We start from the raw sequence: 14,588 nt of genomic DNA, 5'->3' as shown, positions 1-14,588 counted from the left end.
TTTTGTCACCTGGGTTTTGTGATGTAGCCGGTGCTTGTGATGACACGACTTAGGTTTTTCAGAGCCTCTGTTGGGGTTGAGCTGGAGGCGCAGGGATGTCTATATCCCTCTTAGTCGTTGCTAAATGGGGGAGCAGACATGGGGTAGCTGCTGCTTGCGCGGCACTCAGCTGTGCGAGTCTCGTTTGCTGCCCGGTTCTGTGCTTTGGTCGTACTGAATCATGAAGTGGGTTAGAAATTCAATATGGGTCTCTTCCTCCTGTAAATGTCATTTGTTTCCAGCATGCTGGGTAGGTGTACCCCCCCAAATCTCACCCACATGGCCTGATTCTGGTGCTAGTGGCCTAAGCCGGCATTGTATATGTATGAGTGGCCGTGCTCAAGGCTGGGGTGTGTTCCACAATTGTGTAATACTTTGTGAGGCTTCCCTTGATGATTTCAAGGAACATTAGCTAGCATTGAGTGCATCCAAATTGATGTGCAGCCTAATAGATGATGGGATTATACTGCAGTGTTTACCTTCACATCCTGTTATCTGCTAGAGATAGGTCATAAATGGCTTGGGACCAATTTATGAGGGCTTTTCCTTCCTCTGTGTAGCCAAGAATGCCTTCTTTGGACAGCAAGGATATGCGGGGAAGCGTTTTAAAGTGACTGCTCTGCAACTATCAAGCTTCCTGGAAATCTGGTAAAAGCTGAGCATGCCTTTACAAGTGTGTTGTAGGCTTACTTGGGTAGGTAGTTTTCCAACTGCACTAAGACATTGGGTTTTACCATTTATTAATGTGCTAGCTGTACTGGGACAAGTTGACTTCTAATTTTGTCACTTGTCCTGAGTTTTTGTTGTTTAGCAGCTAAGACTGCATCCTGGAAGCAGTTCCCATTCTACTCAGAATTGCATTGTAATTTTGCTTCTAAAAACATCTATTTAATATACTTACTGTTTGTGTGCTTTCTGCACCTGCCTGTACTATTATAGCAGTAGCTGTGAGATATTACAACCAATAATATATTGGCTGCTTATACTGGTAGTGATTGCACCAACCTCTCCCTTTCCCAGGTCATTGGATAAATTTAAGAGCCTTATTTGTGATGTTATTGTGATGTTATGATTATCTTAAACACAGTGATCCCACTATGTGGCCACTGAAGGCTATATCTATAGCTGCTTTTGTTTCTGTGCTGTAGCAGATAGCTGCTGGCACAGCAGATTTTTCTGTTCAATTTGAAATTTGCTGGTGGCACTGATATAGCTGAAACAGTCATTGTGATGGCATATCCTAAAAACATTATTTGATTGTGCAGCTTGAGAATAGGCTTTAAAAACATTCATTGATAAAGTGCCTAAAGTTTACTTAAATGCTGCACACAGGCCTGCAAGTATCGGAGATAACACATGTGGTAAATATATGGTGAGGGAAGATGAAAGCAAGGAAACACTGGTGCTATCTCTTGGAAGAGTCAAAAGGCAGCCTGAGCCATTGAGTGGGCCCTGCTGTTCTGTTTTTCTAATTCCCAAATGGTAATTGCCATGATAAGAACTCAAAGCCTTGAAGAAATCATCTGCTGAATATCAGACTTCAGCTGTCCCCCAGTAGAAGGGACTTGTTCAAGAGAATCAAGAAATGGTAAGAATATAATCAGAATAATTTTGAATTCTCTTCTTAGTTTAGAAAATAAATTACAGAATTTGTAAGCAATAGAATAGGATTCAAAACCTGTTTGAATTCTTTTTTTAAAAAATAGTAGAATTATGCTAGGTATAGTAGACATAGGATAGTTGGACTATATTACCCTTGTGGTCCCTTCCAACTCTACAATTCAGATTCTGTGCAGTGCTAGAAATTAGCCAGGCGTATTTTGCTCCTGGCATGGGTCAAATTGCGACCATGTGGAGATCTCTGGATGCCAGGCTGGTGACTGGGAAAAGCATAATGTCACGTAGAGAAGAATCTGAACTATTTCCCTTAAAGCTTGAAATTGTTTTATTCTGGATTGTTTTATTTGTTGTTTTAATGTGTTGTAAACTGCTTTGAGATTTGTTCTTTAAAATATAAAGCAGTATAGAAGCGACATGAAGAATGATGATGATAAATCCCATTGGGGGGAAACCTCTGGTACCTAAACATTCCATTGTGTCTACTGGAACCCAGGTTTAAGGTGCAATTTGGTGATTAGATTATATATCTGAGTTTCTAACATCTGAGATTCTGTGATAATGTACTGGTCTCTTTGGTGTTATCTGTTGTTTTCATTTCATATCATTTCATTTTCAGAAAGGCAGGATGTTAACTGTTATAATAAACAACAGTAGACTACATCTGTTTCTAACAAAATGGGATCATATTATTTTCACTGCATCCTTTCTTTTCTAAAGAATGATTATATAGTCCTTCCCAATCACCTGGCATTGCTGTTACTTAGATGGAAATGTGATACTGAGAAGATACTTTTATTTTTATTTGCATTTAATGCACTTTAGAATTAAGAGAGCACTGAGCTCTTAGTTCTTACAGATTGCCAGGGACGTGCTTGGTAGACTGCTGTCAGTTCAACACACTGCTGATCAACTTGTGTTGTCTGATAAAGCAGTCAGTATATTTGCGTATGGATTATGTCTGTGTTAATGGTGAAGAAGCTACAGATCTCTCACACAGTAGGTCAGCTGTTCAGTATCACTTTGTTTTCAACTAAATCTGTCAGAGCAAAAGTAAAGAAGTTCTGGATGTGCTCTTTTCATACTTTCCAGATTAAACTTCCTCTATTAGATAAGTAGTATAGCTGATGTGTTTCTCAAAAAATAAGCTTAAGTGTTATTTCTACTGTTAAATGTGTATTGGGTGACTAGCTCCTCCTCCTTATGTGTTAATGGAACATTGACCAAACCAAGGAAGATCCCTGCCCAGCTATGACCTAATTTGTTGTAGGCACTTGGGTCTCAGGGAGTTGGTCAACAGCTTGAGAGGATTATCACTTGCTAGAAGAGCAGGGAATTCCAATCTGGAAAAGCACCCTGTGGGAGACTGTGAAGAATAAAAAGACAAAATCTGAGAAACAGATTAAAGCTCACCCATCAGATGCACAGGAAGAGAGAAGGTTTCTGGGACAGCTGTCAGGCACTTGGAGAATTAAGACTGGATCTTTTATTCAACTACATAACTTCTAAAATGAGAAATGTCTCTGTACTGGAGCTTGTGAGTCAACTGATCTTCTGACTTGGCAGATTGAAGCTACAAGTTTTCTAGCTAGAGCTCCAAGCTGCATTGGACCAGTTTGGGTGTATATATTGCCTGAAGCAAGGATTCAAGGCCCCTAACACTTCCATCTCCCCAACAGTCCACCCTATTGCTTTGTTGCCTGTTCAATAGGCAACCCTGAAGCAGCCTAACATGAACCAGGAGAGTATGGAATAAGGCCAGGGCATTTATCTTATATAAAAACCTTTTGAAGAAGAGTTCAGTAACGATCAATCCCTTAAAGGTATATGTAAATTGCACTAGAGGCATGGGCAGTTCTTAGCCTCAAATATGACTCTCCATTTCTGAGTCCCCAACAGTCTGAAGACCTGTGTTCCCGTGTCACACATAATTGTTCCTTGGTAAGAACGATTCTTGGAACTCGGAGCTTTTGATAGGGTTGGGAATGACCGCTGTCTGAAACCCTTGACATCTGATTCTCGGTTGCTGTAGAGAATACTGAGTTGATGGACCAATGATCTGGCTTTGTATAAGGCAGCTTCCTGTGTTTTCACAGGTGCTCAGGAAAATTCTGAGAGCAAAATGATTAAGCTGTTTCCCTAGTTATGGTATTGAGCAGCCTGATCTTCCAGTTGCTTTCATCATGTCCTAACCTAATTTGCAGTCTTCTTGGATTGCTCTAATTTCAGGAGCCAGTGACTTGGCTTCTGAGTGGGTATCGTGAAGCTACCTGGCCTTCTAAATGGGGTGTAGGCACAGTATCTGTTTCTGTTGCTTTGCCTTAGGGAAAGGTATACTAAGAAGCAAAATACAGCACCCCTGTATTTAGGCGGCGTGTACATGCAGTTCCTGTAGCTTCACAAATATTGCAGAATGTCCCTTCCATTGGTACACTTAAGTCTTGGGGTGGAAAAGACAGGACCAAAATACTTGGTCCACCTTTCCTTTCAGGTGGAAGGTGCCTGGCCCAGTGAACCGAAACATGCTCTAATACCTGGATTCAAATATCCCTGGTAGGTGCTCACTAAGTCACATTGAGTCATATTGAAGCGTAAGTCAGGGAATGTCTATGCAGTCAGAATGAGACTCTGTAGACAAGGGATGGGTCTGTTTTTAGTTCTGTAGGGCAGGGTAAACAAGCTTCCATCTGGGTTACAATCAAGAGGAAGGAGAGCCTGCTGTTGGTCTAGGCATTGGGTTAGGGGGTAGGTTAAGTGTTCCTGAGTATGTGCCTTTTATTTTCTCCCATACAAGAGGTGCTGAGATGTTCTCTGGAGGAAAATAAAGCCCTGCTCTCAAAAATTAGGTATTGACTGCTCTATCTGGGTGTAAAGTGGAGTGTCAAGTTTCTAAACTGCCCCCTGCCCCAACAAAACAGTGCCCAGTAAGGGTAGCAAAAACAAGCCAATATAGAGCTGGATGGGGAGGGGAACTAATTGGAAGAAGGAGGTGTGGTTGTGGGGGAGAGAATATTTTCCAGTCTTCATCTGGCCTTCCTGATTATGATGCCACTTGCTAACTCTCTAATCTTTTCTCAAAAACTCACTTTTCCACGAACGTTTGATATGCCCTGTAGTCTACATATCCCATTGTAACTAACCTGAAGTATATATAACTCAAATAATACATATTCTCCCGCTGTTTACACTGCCTCTATCATACTCTGACTCCTTTGTGTTGTATTTTAGATTGTAACTCCTTTGGGCAGGAATTTGACTTTTATGCTTTGTAAAGTGCTATTCATACTCAAGGATAGCAGTACTCTCCCACATATCATAAAGATGCTTGCTTTCCTACTAAATATAGTAAAAGGTATACCATTGAATTATTGAGGACTGACAGGGTTGGTGGCTTTATGGAATATAGATATAGCTTATTTTAAATTGCTGAGATGTTCTTATTTATTCTAATGTTCTTGCTTTTGGTTATTAGCCACCTTTGAGGTTTTAAAAAGGCATGCATGCATTTTTAATAAATATAAAAAAAGATCCAAAATGAGTTTGTATAACTATTCCTACTGGGCCTCTCCAGTTTTAATACTAATCGCGAATTAAAAATTGTATGCACAGCCCATTCTTCCCTACCACCAGTGACTTTTTTTTTTACCCAAAGCTAGCAGATATGCCAACTACTTCTTTTCTGTCCCAAATTTGATTTTTTTTTTTTTAAGTAAAATGTGGGCTGCCTTACCTTTGAGACCAAAGATAGCTGTTATCTTTCACAGGTGAAACTGCTGTGGCTTTTTCTCTCTCATTTATTTAGCAAGAAAGTCAACTAATAGTGTCCTATTGAAATCTTGTCAGTACTTCTTTTACCTGTACATCTTTAATCTATCTTTCATATTTCCAACAGGATAGGAACTCTTCTATGCTGCTGTGTTATTGAAAGATGGGTTGAGAATTGTTTATCAACTTGAGGGCCACTTTCCCTAGTAGGCAACATTTTGGGAGCCACATGCCCAGTGGTGGTGGTACAATAAATATGATTCTTATCTTTGTAGTCCAGTCACACAGGTCAGAGTTTTGTATGTATGCATCTGCCCATCCAGGCAAGCAGTTGAAGGTCACATTCCAGCCAGGCCAAAAAACTGGAGGAAGGAGCAGAAAAGGGCCAGTGAGTCCTGGCGGCTGTGGAGAAATAGAAGGTCCCCAGTCCTGAAATTCCTCATTCCTGCTGCAAGATTTGTGTTGGAGAATATTCTATACTTTGATTTCCAAAACTAATAAACATTAAAAGCTACCATTGTTTTCAAAATGAGTGGTAGCGTTTGTAAAATGGGAAGTTGGATCTGTCACATTCATGAAGTCCTTATAGTCTTTTATTTTCTTGTTCCTTGTATCTATTTCTTTCTTTTACTGGAATAGGAATACATCATCAGATTGCCCAGACACTTGCAATAGCATATATTCCTTAATACAGAAAACTGTTGTTCTGCAGTCAAAGTTCTTGTGATTTCAGTTTACCCTTTTTCTCTCACGCTCTACAAGTTAGTTCAGAACCTTCAGAGATCTGTCAGTTTTATGTATTTAAAAGCATTTATAAACAATGTAAGTGGTTTTTAAAAATGGGAAAGTGGAGTCATTAAACTATTGACTTTGCTTGTGTTCAACGTTTCATGAGGAAGCACATCTGGCTGCAGCCTCAATTATATTCTGTAACGACTAGGGTTCAGAAAAGTAACCTACAGAAGTATGTGAGAAGGAGTATTGGAGAAGGTGAATGCTTTGGGGCTCTTTCAGAATATTAATTAGGCTTGATTTTTGTTTCAGAGGCAACTGGGATTTGAAAATAGGTTGCATCTGATAGTTGATAGCTGTCAAAAGTGAAGAAGCTTGCCCTACTTTAAAAGAAGAATTGCACCAGTATAGGAAGAAATAAGGTGGCAAGATCAGTGACCTGGCAATTTGTTCAGTTGTCTCAGGGCGAGGAGATCTGTTAAGCTACTGCTGGATAGAAAGCTTAAGGGAAGATGATGGAAAGGAAGTGAGGTTCAGATGGGCCAATTAGACAGTTTGTGAATTAACTGTCCATTCCAGGTCTGCTGTGATGCTAATGATGACAGCTGAGGTTGGGACTTCAACAGCCATGGGTGCTAACAGGTGTGTCGTGGAGCAAATAGATACTGCTGTGGCGGGAAGGTAAACAGCATTTCTGTGTTCTCTGGCTTCTGTCACGGTGTCCCGTTGCACCGTTGCACCAGAAGCGGTTTAGTCGTGCAGGCCACATGACCCTGGAAAGCTGTCTGCAGACAAACGCTGGCTCCCTTGGCCTGCAAGCAGAGATGAACGTTGCACCCCAAAGTCACCTTTGACTGGACTTAACCGTCCAGGGGTCCTTTACCTTTTTGCCTTACCTATTTCTGGTGCAGTACTTCATGTATGTGATGACTCTGTCCCATTTCCAAAGAGAGATTTTTCTACAGGCAGGATAGTTGGAACATCTGTGAGACCAGTGCATGAAGCCTTGACAAATGGGAAATGCAGATTTTCGGCTTTCAAAAGCTAGGGCTCTCTAGACTTGGTGAAGTGTAAGGATAATGGACACTGTAGTATTTGAGGTGGTTAACGCATCTAAAGGATCTTTGCATTGTTGAGCAGTAGATTCTGGCCTGAAATTCGTTTTTGGAAAATAGCCAAAAAAGTGAGTATGTATTGTGTGAATGATTCAACTGCTCAGAGTGTAACTTCTTCCTGAAAGTCAGACTTTGCCTTTGGACATTAATAAGAAATGATAAGAAATTAATGCTATTAACTATGCATTCCAACCCAGCATAGTACTGTACTACTGAAACTCTCAGCCGCCATCTCTTGCCAAGTGGATAGCTAGGCAGTGTTGATGATTCCAGACACCTCTTGAAAATCAGGGATGGTGGGACTCTGCTAATATTTCCACAATTCATACAGAGGTGTGTTTTAGCAGCCCCCCCCCAAAAAAATGTCCAGTGTACCTCTGTGACTTTGCATTATAGGGGAAGATCAGTAGTGGTGGGCAAAGTACTCTTCAGGGAAGCTTAACAGAAAAAGATCCTGCAAGATTAAGCTAGTGTCCCATCTAGTCCAGCATCCTGTTCTCATCATGGCCATCCAGATGTCTGTGGGAAGCCTGAAAGTGGGACCTGAGGAAATTTCTGCAGTTTTCTGCAACTGAAAATTTGACAGCCATTGCTGTTCTTCTCACTGATGAAGAATGCCGCCTCATTCTCCAAGGAATCAAAGAACCTACTCCACCAATGACCAGTTTATTTTGTGGGAGAATTAAGGCAGAACAGAACACCAGAGGCAAATGACATCTGTGAAGTTAATGGTATTGTCCCAAATTGGAATGCCCTCCCCAAGAAGTACAGCTAGTGCTAATATTAGTCCTTGCAGTCACAAATTAAACATTTCTGTTTACCCTGGCATTTTAGGGTTTTCTTTTATTCATTTAACAGTTGTTTATTGCTGCCTCCAAGCTTTAATTTATTGATGTTTTTAATTGTTTTAATCTTATTTATTTGAGTGATTTTATATCACTTAATCATAGTTGTCTCTTAAGTGGCATATAGGAACTACAAAACATTAAGACTGAAATAAGTAAAAATTATAAAATTTCTCAGTTTAAAAGCCTGCTGGAATTAAAAAGTATTCAGTAGGCACCGGAAGTTCAACTGGGAGGCAATCTATTTGACCTCAACTGGAAGGAAATTCCACAAAATACTGAACACGTGGCCCCTTGTGGATACAGACTGTACATCAGAGCCATGGGGTACAACTAGCAGTGATTCCCTAAGGAAAGATGGTGATCAAACAGGTATATAATAGATTAGGTGGTCCCTGAGGTATCCTGGACCTAAGTTGTGTAAATTCCATTTGGATAAAGGGAGGTTTAGAAATATTTAAAAAAATAAAAACATTTAAAACTCAAAAGCACCTATGTATCTAGTCAGAAATGTTGGAATTTGTGTGCATTCAGTTTCTCTAATGTGAATCAAGAGTGAGACCATAATAAAGCCCAGCGAAGTTTATCTTTGGATCCATCATCTGTTTTTGGAATTTTTCACTTGTGTAAGGCACAATCCAATTAAGCAAGAGCCTGTAGTCCCTGAAGGATGTGCTAAAATTCAATACTTTTGTATGCTCTGTTGGCCTGCATGTGACTGCTTCTGTGTACTAGGCTAGCGCCTGGAAGTTAGCGCAAGCTTTAGTTAGCACAAGGTTTTCAGGTGTGAAGCAGATTGTAAGTGAGCATTTCAGTTTCAGTATGATTTAGTAGTGCCTTCTGATTCTATTAGTACAAGTAGATTTCAATTAATAAATCAGTGTTTGGAAGACTGAAACCATTAATGTAAATGAAAGCAGAAGGCTGGAGGAGTGTGTGTCACTTGATTGATAGAACTTGTAAATGACTTAGTAGATTTGTTTTAGAAGCCATTGTGCTTCATGTGCAGAGAGCAATTATCTCACCTACCTGCCAAAGTCTGGTACAACTCCTTAGCAACTTTTAGCGATTCTAAGTAAATAATAAAGGAGTTGAAATTCAAAGTAAGTTATTCTTGCATATTAATAAAGCAAAATATTTCAGCATAGTCAGTGGGTGACTGGCTCTGTTTATGATCTTGTTTCTACAAGCCATTGGACTGGTAGAACAATGTTTGGGGTGCAGCTTAGTGTCTGCTGCGCTAGCAACTCACCACAGCATTCATCTTTGCACTTGTTGTGTGCTTTGGCTTAGGATTAGCACTTTGCATTAACTCAGAGGACAGAATGGCACTCCTCTGCTGCCTGTCACTGCACCCATCCCCAAGTATGATATAACTATGTGATATGAAGCCACAGAGCAGAAAGTGTATGTATTGAAGATGAGGAAAATGCAGAATGGGGTAGGATAAAGTACAACATGCTTTCTATCTGACCATTTCATCAGAACAAACCTGTGTGCCTGATGAACAGAACAAGCTTTTGGGGTTGGGTGAGGTAGAATCTGGCAGAAGAGCTGCCAAATCCTTGATTGAGCTGCACTTGCTTAAGTAACTTTATGTGCAGTAGCAGCTATGTGTATTTATTGGATCAGAGTGTTAATGCCTTCTGCCAGTCTTGACTTTCTTTGTTTTTGTCTTGCAGGAATTTAATTAAAATGCTGCTGTCAATAGGAATGTTAATGTTGTCTGCCACTCAAATCTACACCATTCTCACAGTTCAGCTGTTTGCTTTCTTAAACCTATTGCCTGTGGAAGCAGATATTTTAGCCGTAAGTATTATTTATTTATTTTCCCCTGTGGTTGGGATTCACCCAAAGGGCCCCCATCAGTGGAAGCATGGAACAAGGACTTCTGCTTGTACAGCAGGGCTGTCCCTCCCCCCCAAAGCACCCCAAAATTGGCTGAGAGAGGGGCTGGATAAGCATCACAGCAATGCATGGAGAGGCGAAAGGGGGGCTTCTTCCATCTGGCAAGCCGAAATACTTTTGCAGATGGAGTGTTCATCATAGTGCAGCATTAAATTACACCGTGTGTGTAAAGCATTCCTAAAGAGACAATGAGGTTGTCAAAGGATCCAAGGGGCTCTCAACCCTTAAACTGACATAGGAATATCTTTGAAAAATCTGAGCTAGCTTTTAGGTAATAGGGACACGAGTGGCGCTGTGGTCTAAACCACTGAGCCTAGGGCTTGCCGATCAGAAGGTTGGCAGTTCGAATCCCCGCGATGGGGTGAGCTACCGTTGTTTGGTCCCAGCTCCTGCCAACCTAGCAGTTCGAAAGCACGTCAAAGTGCAAGTAGATAAATAGGTACCACTCCGGCGGGAAGGTAAACGGCATTTCCGCGCACTGCTCTGGTTTCACCAGAAGCGGCTTAGTCATGCTGGCCACGTGACCTGGAAAAACTGTCTGCGGACAAACGTCGGCTCCCTTGGCCTGTAAAGCAAGATGAGCGCCGCAACCCCAGAGTTGTTTGCGACTGGACTTAATTGTCAGGGGTCCTTTACCTTTTTTTAAATAGGTGGAAACTGATTTGGGATGTAATAGGTTACAAGCAGTAATAGGTTACAAGCAGTGGGTGCAAAAAATGCAAATTTGTATGCATTTCCTGTTTTCTTTCACATGCTTACTTATGAATATGGGGTTAGGCAGTTTACGCTTATTTTAAGATAGTAAAACTCTAATCAAGGGACTTCACTACATTAGTTCATCTACTTGCAATAGTCTCCACTTAGAACTTGTAAACATGCATTATTTAGCATAGAAGGTAGTAAAATGTCTCCAATGCAAAAAGGAATTGCTGTAGGAATGCCTGCATGGGGTGATATATTGCTTTTGATCTGCTGTTTCCATTTGATAAAGTTACTGTGTATAGTGACCTAGTCTGTTGGGGCTGATCAGTTCTAGTCAGGGGCCCAGTTTGTATCTCAATTCAACCATAGTTTATGTTAAACAATGGTTTAATGTGAATTCAAGGTTCTGATATATAAAGCCCTAAATGGTTAGTACCTGGTTACCGGCAGAATGCCTCTCCTATACCATCCAGCCTGGGGCACGAGAACTCCTGTGGAAGCACTGCTGGTAGTTCCAGGCTTAAGTAGAATCTGGTGATCACTGACCTGTCGGAGAGCCTTCTCAGCAGTAACACCATGGTTTTGGAACATACTTCCTCTGGAGGTTACTTTGGCACCAACATTCTATATCTTCAGGCACCTCCTGAGCCCGTGCGTTTTTGAACAGGCCTTTTAAAGCTGCAAGATTGGCTTGTGTAGTAAGAACTGTTGCTACTATTGGTTTTATTACCTTGTTCTATGTGTTTGCAATTCACACTGGGGTCTTTTGACGAGGGAAGGATATAAGTTTTAAATATAAACAATATGTTGCTTGTTCACATTAAAGCATAGTTTAAACAAACTATGGTTTAACATGATGGTGGTCCCTGCTTTTGGCCATTTCTAAGTGTTCTCTAATATACAGTCTCCCACACCTCCCTTTGTACGACCATTGCACTCCATTCACTTGTGGCAAGAAATTCATGAATGTGAAACGTCCGTTCTTTTGTCAGTCTTGAAACTCCTGCCAATCAACTTCATTGGAACGCCCTTAGTTCCTGTACTGAGAAAGAAGGGAGGGGGAATCTCTCATTGCTTTCTCTCCAACATATACACTCCAATAAAGCTTTCTCCTCTCCTAGGTCATTCAGACTTACAGGACTGGATATAACATTACTGTCATGCAAGCTTGAGCTGTAGTGCCTCTCTTGATTTATAAAGAAAAGAAATCTTCTTTACCAGCAATAATGTGTGGTTGCAGAACTTACTCCTTCCCCTCTGTTTTTCCCCTATCCCCCTTTTACTAGCTTCTTACAAAAGCGTTTTTTTCTCTGATAGCTGTTCTCTCCTAGCAAATTCTCCATTCTTCGTTCTTCCCACATCTGCATTAAGCCTGTGGTCAACCCAGGAATCTGTATTTAATAAAAGAGTCCCTTATTTCTTTTGACCAGAAAGTCTTCCGCTTATGAAAAGGATTCACTATCACAAACACACTTGGCTCTAGTTGGCTCTAGTTCAGTTTTCACAAATGGTACATTTTCTTCCTTGCAGTATGTTGGGAACATAACTTTTATTTTACTTAATTGGATTTAAAATGGCCCCTTTTTTTTTACTCTGGTCAGAAGCATAAAAAGAGCTCAGGCAAAAGAATGCAGATTACATCATTTTAGTGGGTTTCTGCAATCTGACGGTTGTAGATTCTGAACTTCCATAAAGAAAGCATTTTACAATGTCTAATTTAAGTTCAAAACACACACTGCCTGTTTTGTCTATTTTAAAGACATAGTCTTGATTTTGCTTTGTAACAATTTCCAGGGGCTTGTCGTGTTAGTCTGTTGTAGAAAAATTAGCAAAGACTGTTTAGGATTAAAAACTTTTTAATGTTAAAACATTTTGCAAACCGCTCTTTGCTGTTTACTGCGCATTCTTTTTACAGTAAAAGCAGACTTTACAGTGAAATTTAAGGAACTGGAACACTTCCAAAGAGTTGTTCAGCATTTAACTCATTGCAAAAATGTTTGAAGGTGGAAGAACCTTGGGAATTAAAATATTGCTGAGCTATGTTATAAACTGAAACTGAAGCAGGTCAATAGGTGAAGAAAGGAACTTCAGGGGCTGGTCCTGGGCACAATGTGGGGCACATGACAAGATTTTGTTGAGATAGTTGAACTGTACTTTGAGAAATGAATGATTTGTGCTATTGGTATCTTATTTCTTAGTAGTATGACAATGGTTTTATATGGTCCCTTTTCCAGTTTAGTACATAATATAATCCTTCACTTTCCTTTTGCTTTTAGTTTAATTTTGAAAATGTAACACAAACATTTGATGACCTGCCAGCAAGGTTTGGCTACAGACTCCCGACGGAAGGCTTGAAGGTAAGAAGCAACAGCCTGCAACAGCAAGTAACAAAATAGGAGCAAATAAAGAAAATTTAACATGGTGCTTTGTGAGTTCTTAATATGTAGCTTAGTCTCAATTGGCTCTATGGATTTTACAACTGCAGGACAGACTTAATCCAAAATCAGCTGGAAAAGGTGGTAGGCATGACTGTGTCCCAACATTAAGAAAAGAAAAGAAAGAACTTTCTGCCAATAGTGTTGCCTAGAGCAACGGAAGACAATGCAAAGACTTTTCTTTCTAGTGTGGAGAATTTAAAGAATATAATCCCTGGTGATTAATTAACAGACAGGGTGTTGAGAAATAAAGCTTTGAGATATAAACCCTTAGATAAACTTGCAGAAAAGCCTTTATGACAACCACTGGACTTCCATGTGAAGATGTTATTAGAGAGCAGTCAAGTAAAAGACTGAGCCCAGAACATTTAAACTAAGGTTTGGCTTTAGAGTGATACTAATCTAGTATCTGGCTCTCTAAAATAACAGAGTTGGAAGGAGTGTCGGAGGTCAGCCCTTGCTCAATGTTGGATCTGCAGTGCAGGATACAACTGCAGCATCTCTGACATCTGTGACCTAAAATGAAGGCGATTCCACCACCTTCCAAGGCAGCCTCTTACATTGCTAAACATCTCCTACAGTTAGGAAGCTTCTACTAATGTTTAATCAAAATCTGCTTTCCTGCAGTTTTCACCCAATGAATTTAGATCTTCCCTCTGGAGCAATCACCTTTCCTTCCTTCTGTGGCAAACAGTAGGTCTTCCTTTCATCAAGGACCCAACCCTAAACCTACCTGAAATAAATGTCCTCCTATTAACTTCACAGGCTTTATTTCTTGTCCTGCGATCGTCCTGTGCTTAGCTGCTTGACAGTAACTCAGTGGGATTGAATCCTGAGGAAATCTGCACAAAATTGACCTGTTAGGAAATGTTTTTATTGCTCCTGCTTTTGCTTATAATACTTCTGATATGCAACTATTCCTCAAATGAAGTTGGTCTAAGCTATCAGTTAGTTAGCTTTAAAACTGATAAAATGTAAAAGCCACGTTTGATCCTGTCTAAAACAAACCTTAGCATAAATAACCGTACTATATTTTAATGCATGCTTGCAGTTCTTATCTTATTTGATTGTCCCATAACAATTGTACACTTGTTGCAATACCCCAGTATCTCTTGCAGTTTGATTCAGGGTTTCTGCTGTAGCCAGTGACTCTTAGTCAAATATAAGTGACTTCTGCATTTTGAACACTTTCTTTAGTTAGACATTCTTGGACACTATGACCTTGTCCAACAATGGCCGTGAGTCATCTTTTGTGTTTCTTTCAGTTAATTCTAAACATTTACAGCCTTAATGAATGTGTATGCTCAAGGACCTCTACAAAATACAAAAACTTAGCAAAAAGGTTTTTTTTAACAATGCTGCCAAACAATGTTCTTGGAACAATTTGGTTTAAGGGTTGTAGTAGCCTTCCACCCAAACCCTGGCAATTC

At 40.3% G+C, this 14,588-nt stretch overlaps 1 protein-coding gene across 7 annotated transcripts in view; it reads left to right on the top strand.

Annotated features, from left to right (window-relative positions):
• The window catches only part of RNF13 (ring finger protein 13), a 47,926-nt gene that overhangs the window by 732 nt on the left and 32,606 nt on the right, over positions 1-14,588 (top strand). For 4 of the 7 annotated variants that reach the window (XM_083442919.1, XM_083442925.1, XM_083442924.1 and 1 more), the window contains exons 2-3: positions 9,796-9,922; positions 13,000-13,080. In XM_083442919.1, the coding sequence (XP_083299045.1) occupies positions 9,809-9,922; positions 13,000-13,080 (195 nt within the window). In that variant the 5' untranslated portion in view covers positions 9,796-9,808. Of the gene's footprint in view, positions 1-68; positions 290-599; positions 734-9,795; positions 9,923-12,999; positions 13,081-14,588 lie in introns of those variants that run through there. The other 3 variants (XM_083442922.1, XM_083442923.1, XM_083442920.1) reach the window with 3 other exon arrangements.

Source organism: Podarcis tiliguerta (assembly GCF_965153285.1).
Source record: "Podarcis tiliguerta genome assembly, chromosome: 5".
Taxonomy (NCBI): Eukaryota; Metazoa; Chordata; class Lepidosauria; order Squamata; family Lacertidae; genus Podarcis; species Podarcis tiliguerta.
This window is presented reverse-complemented; position numbering and strand designations above follow the sequence as displayed.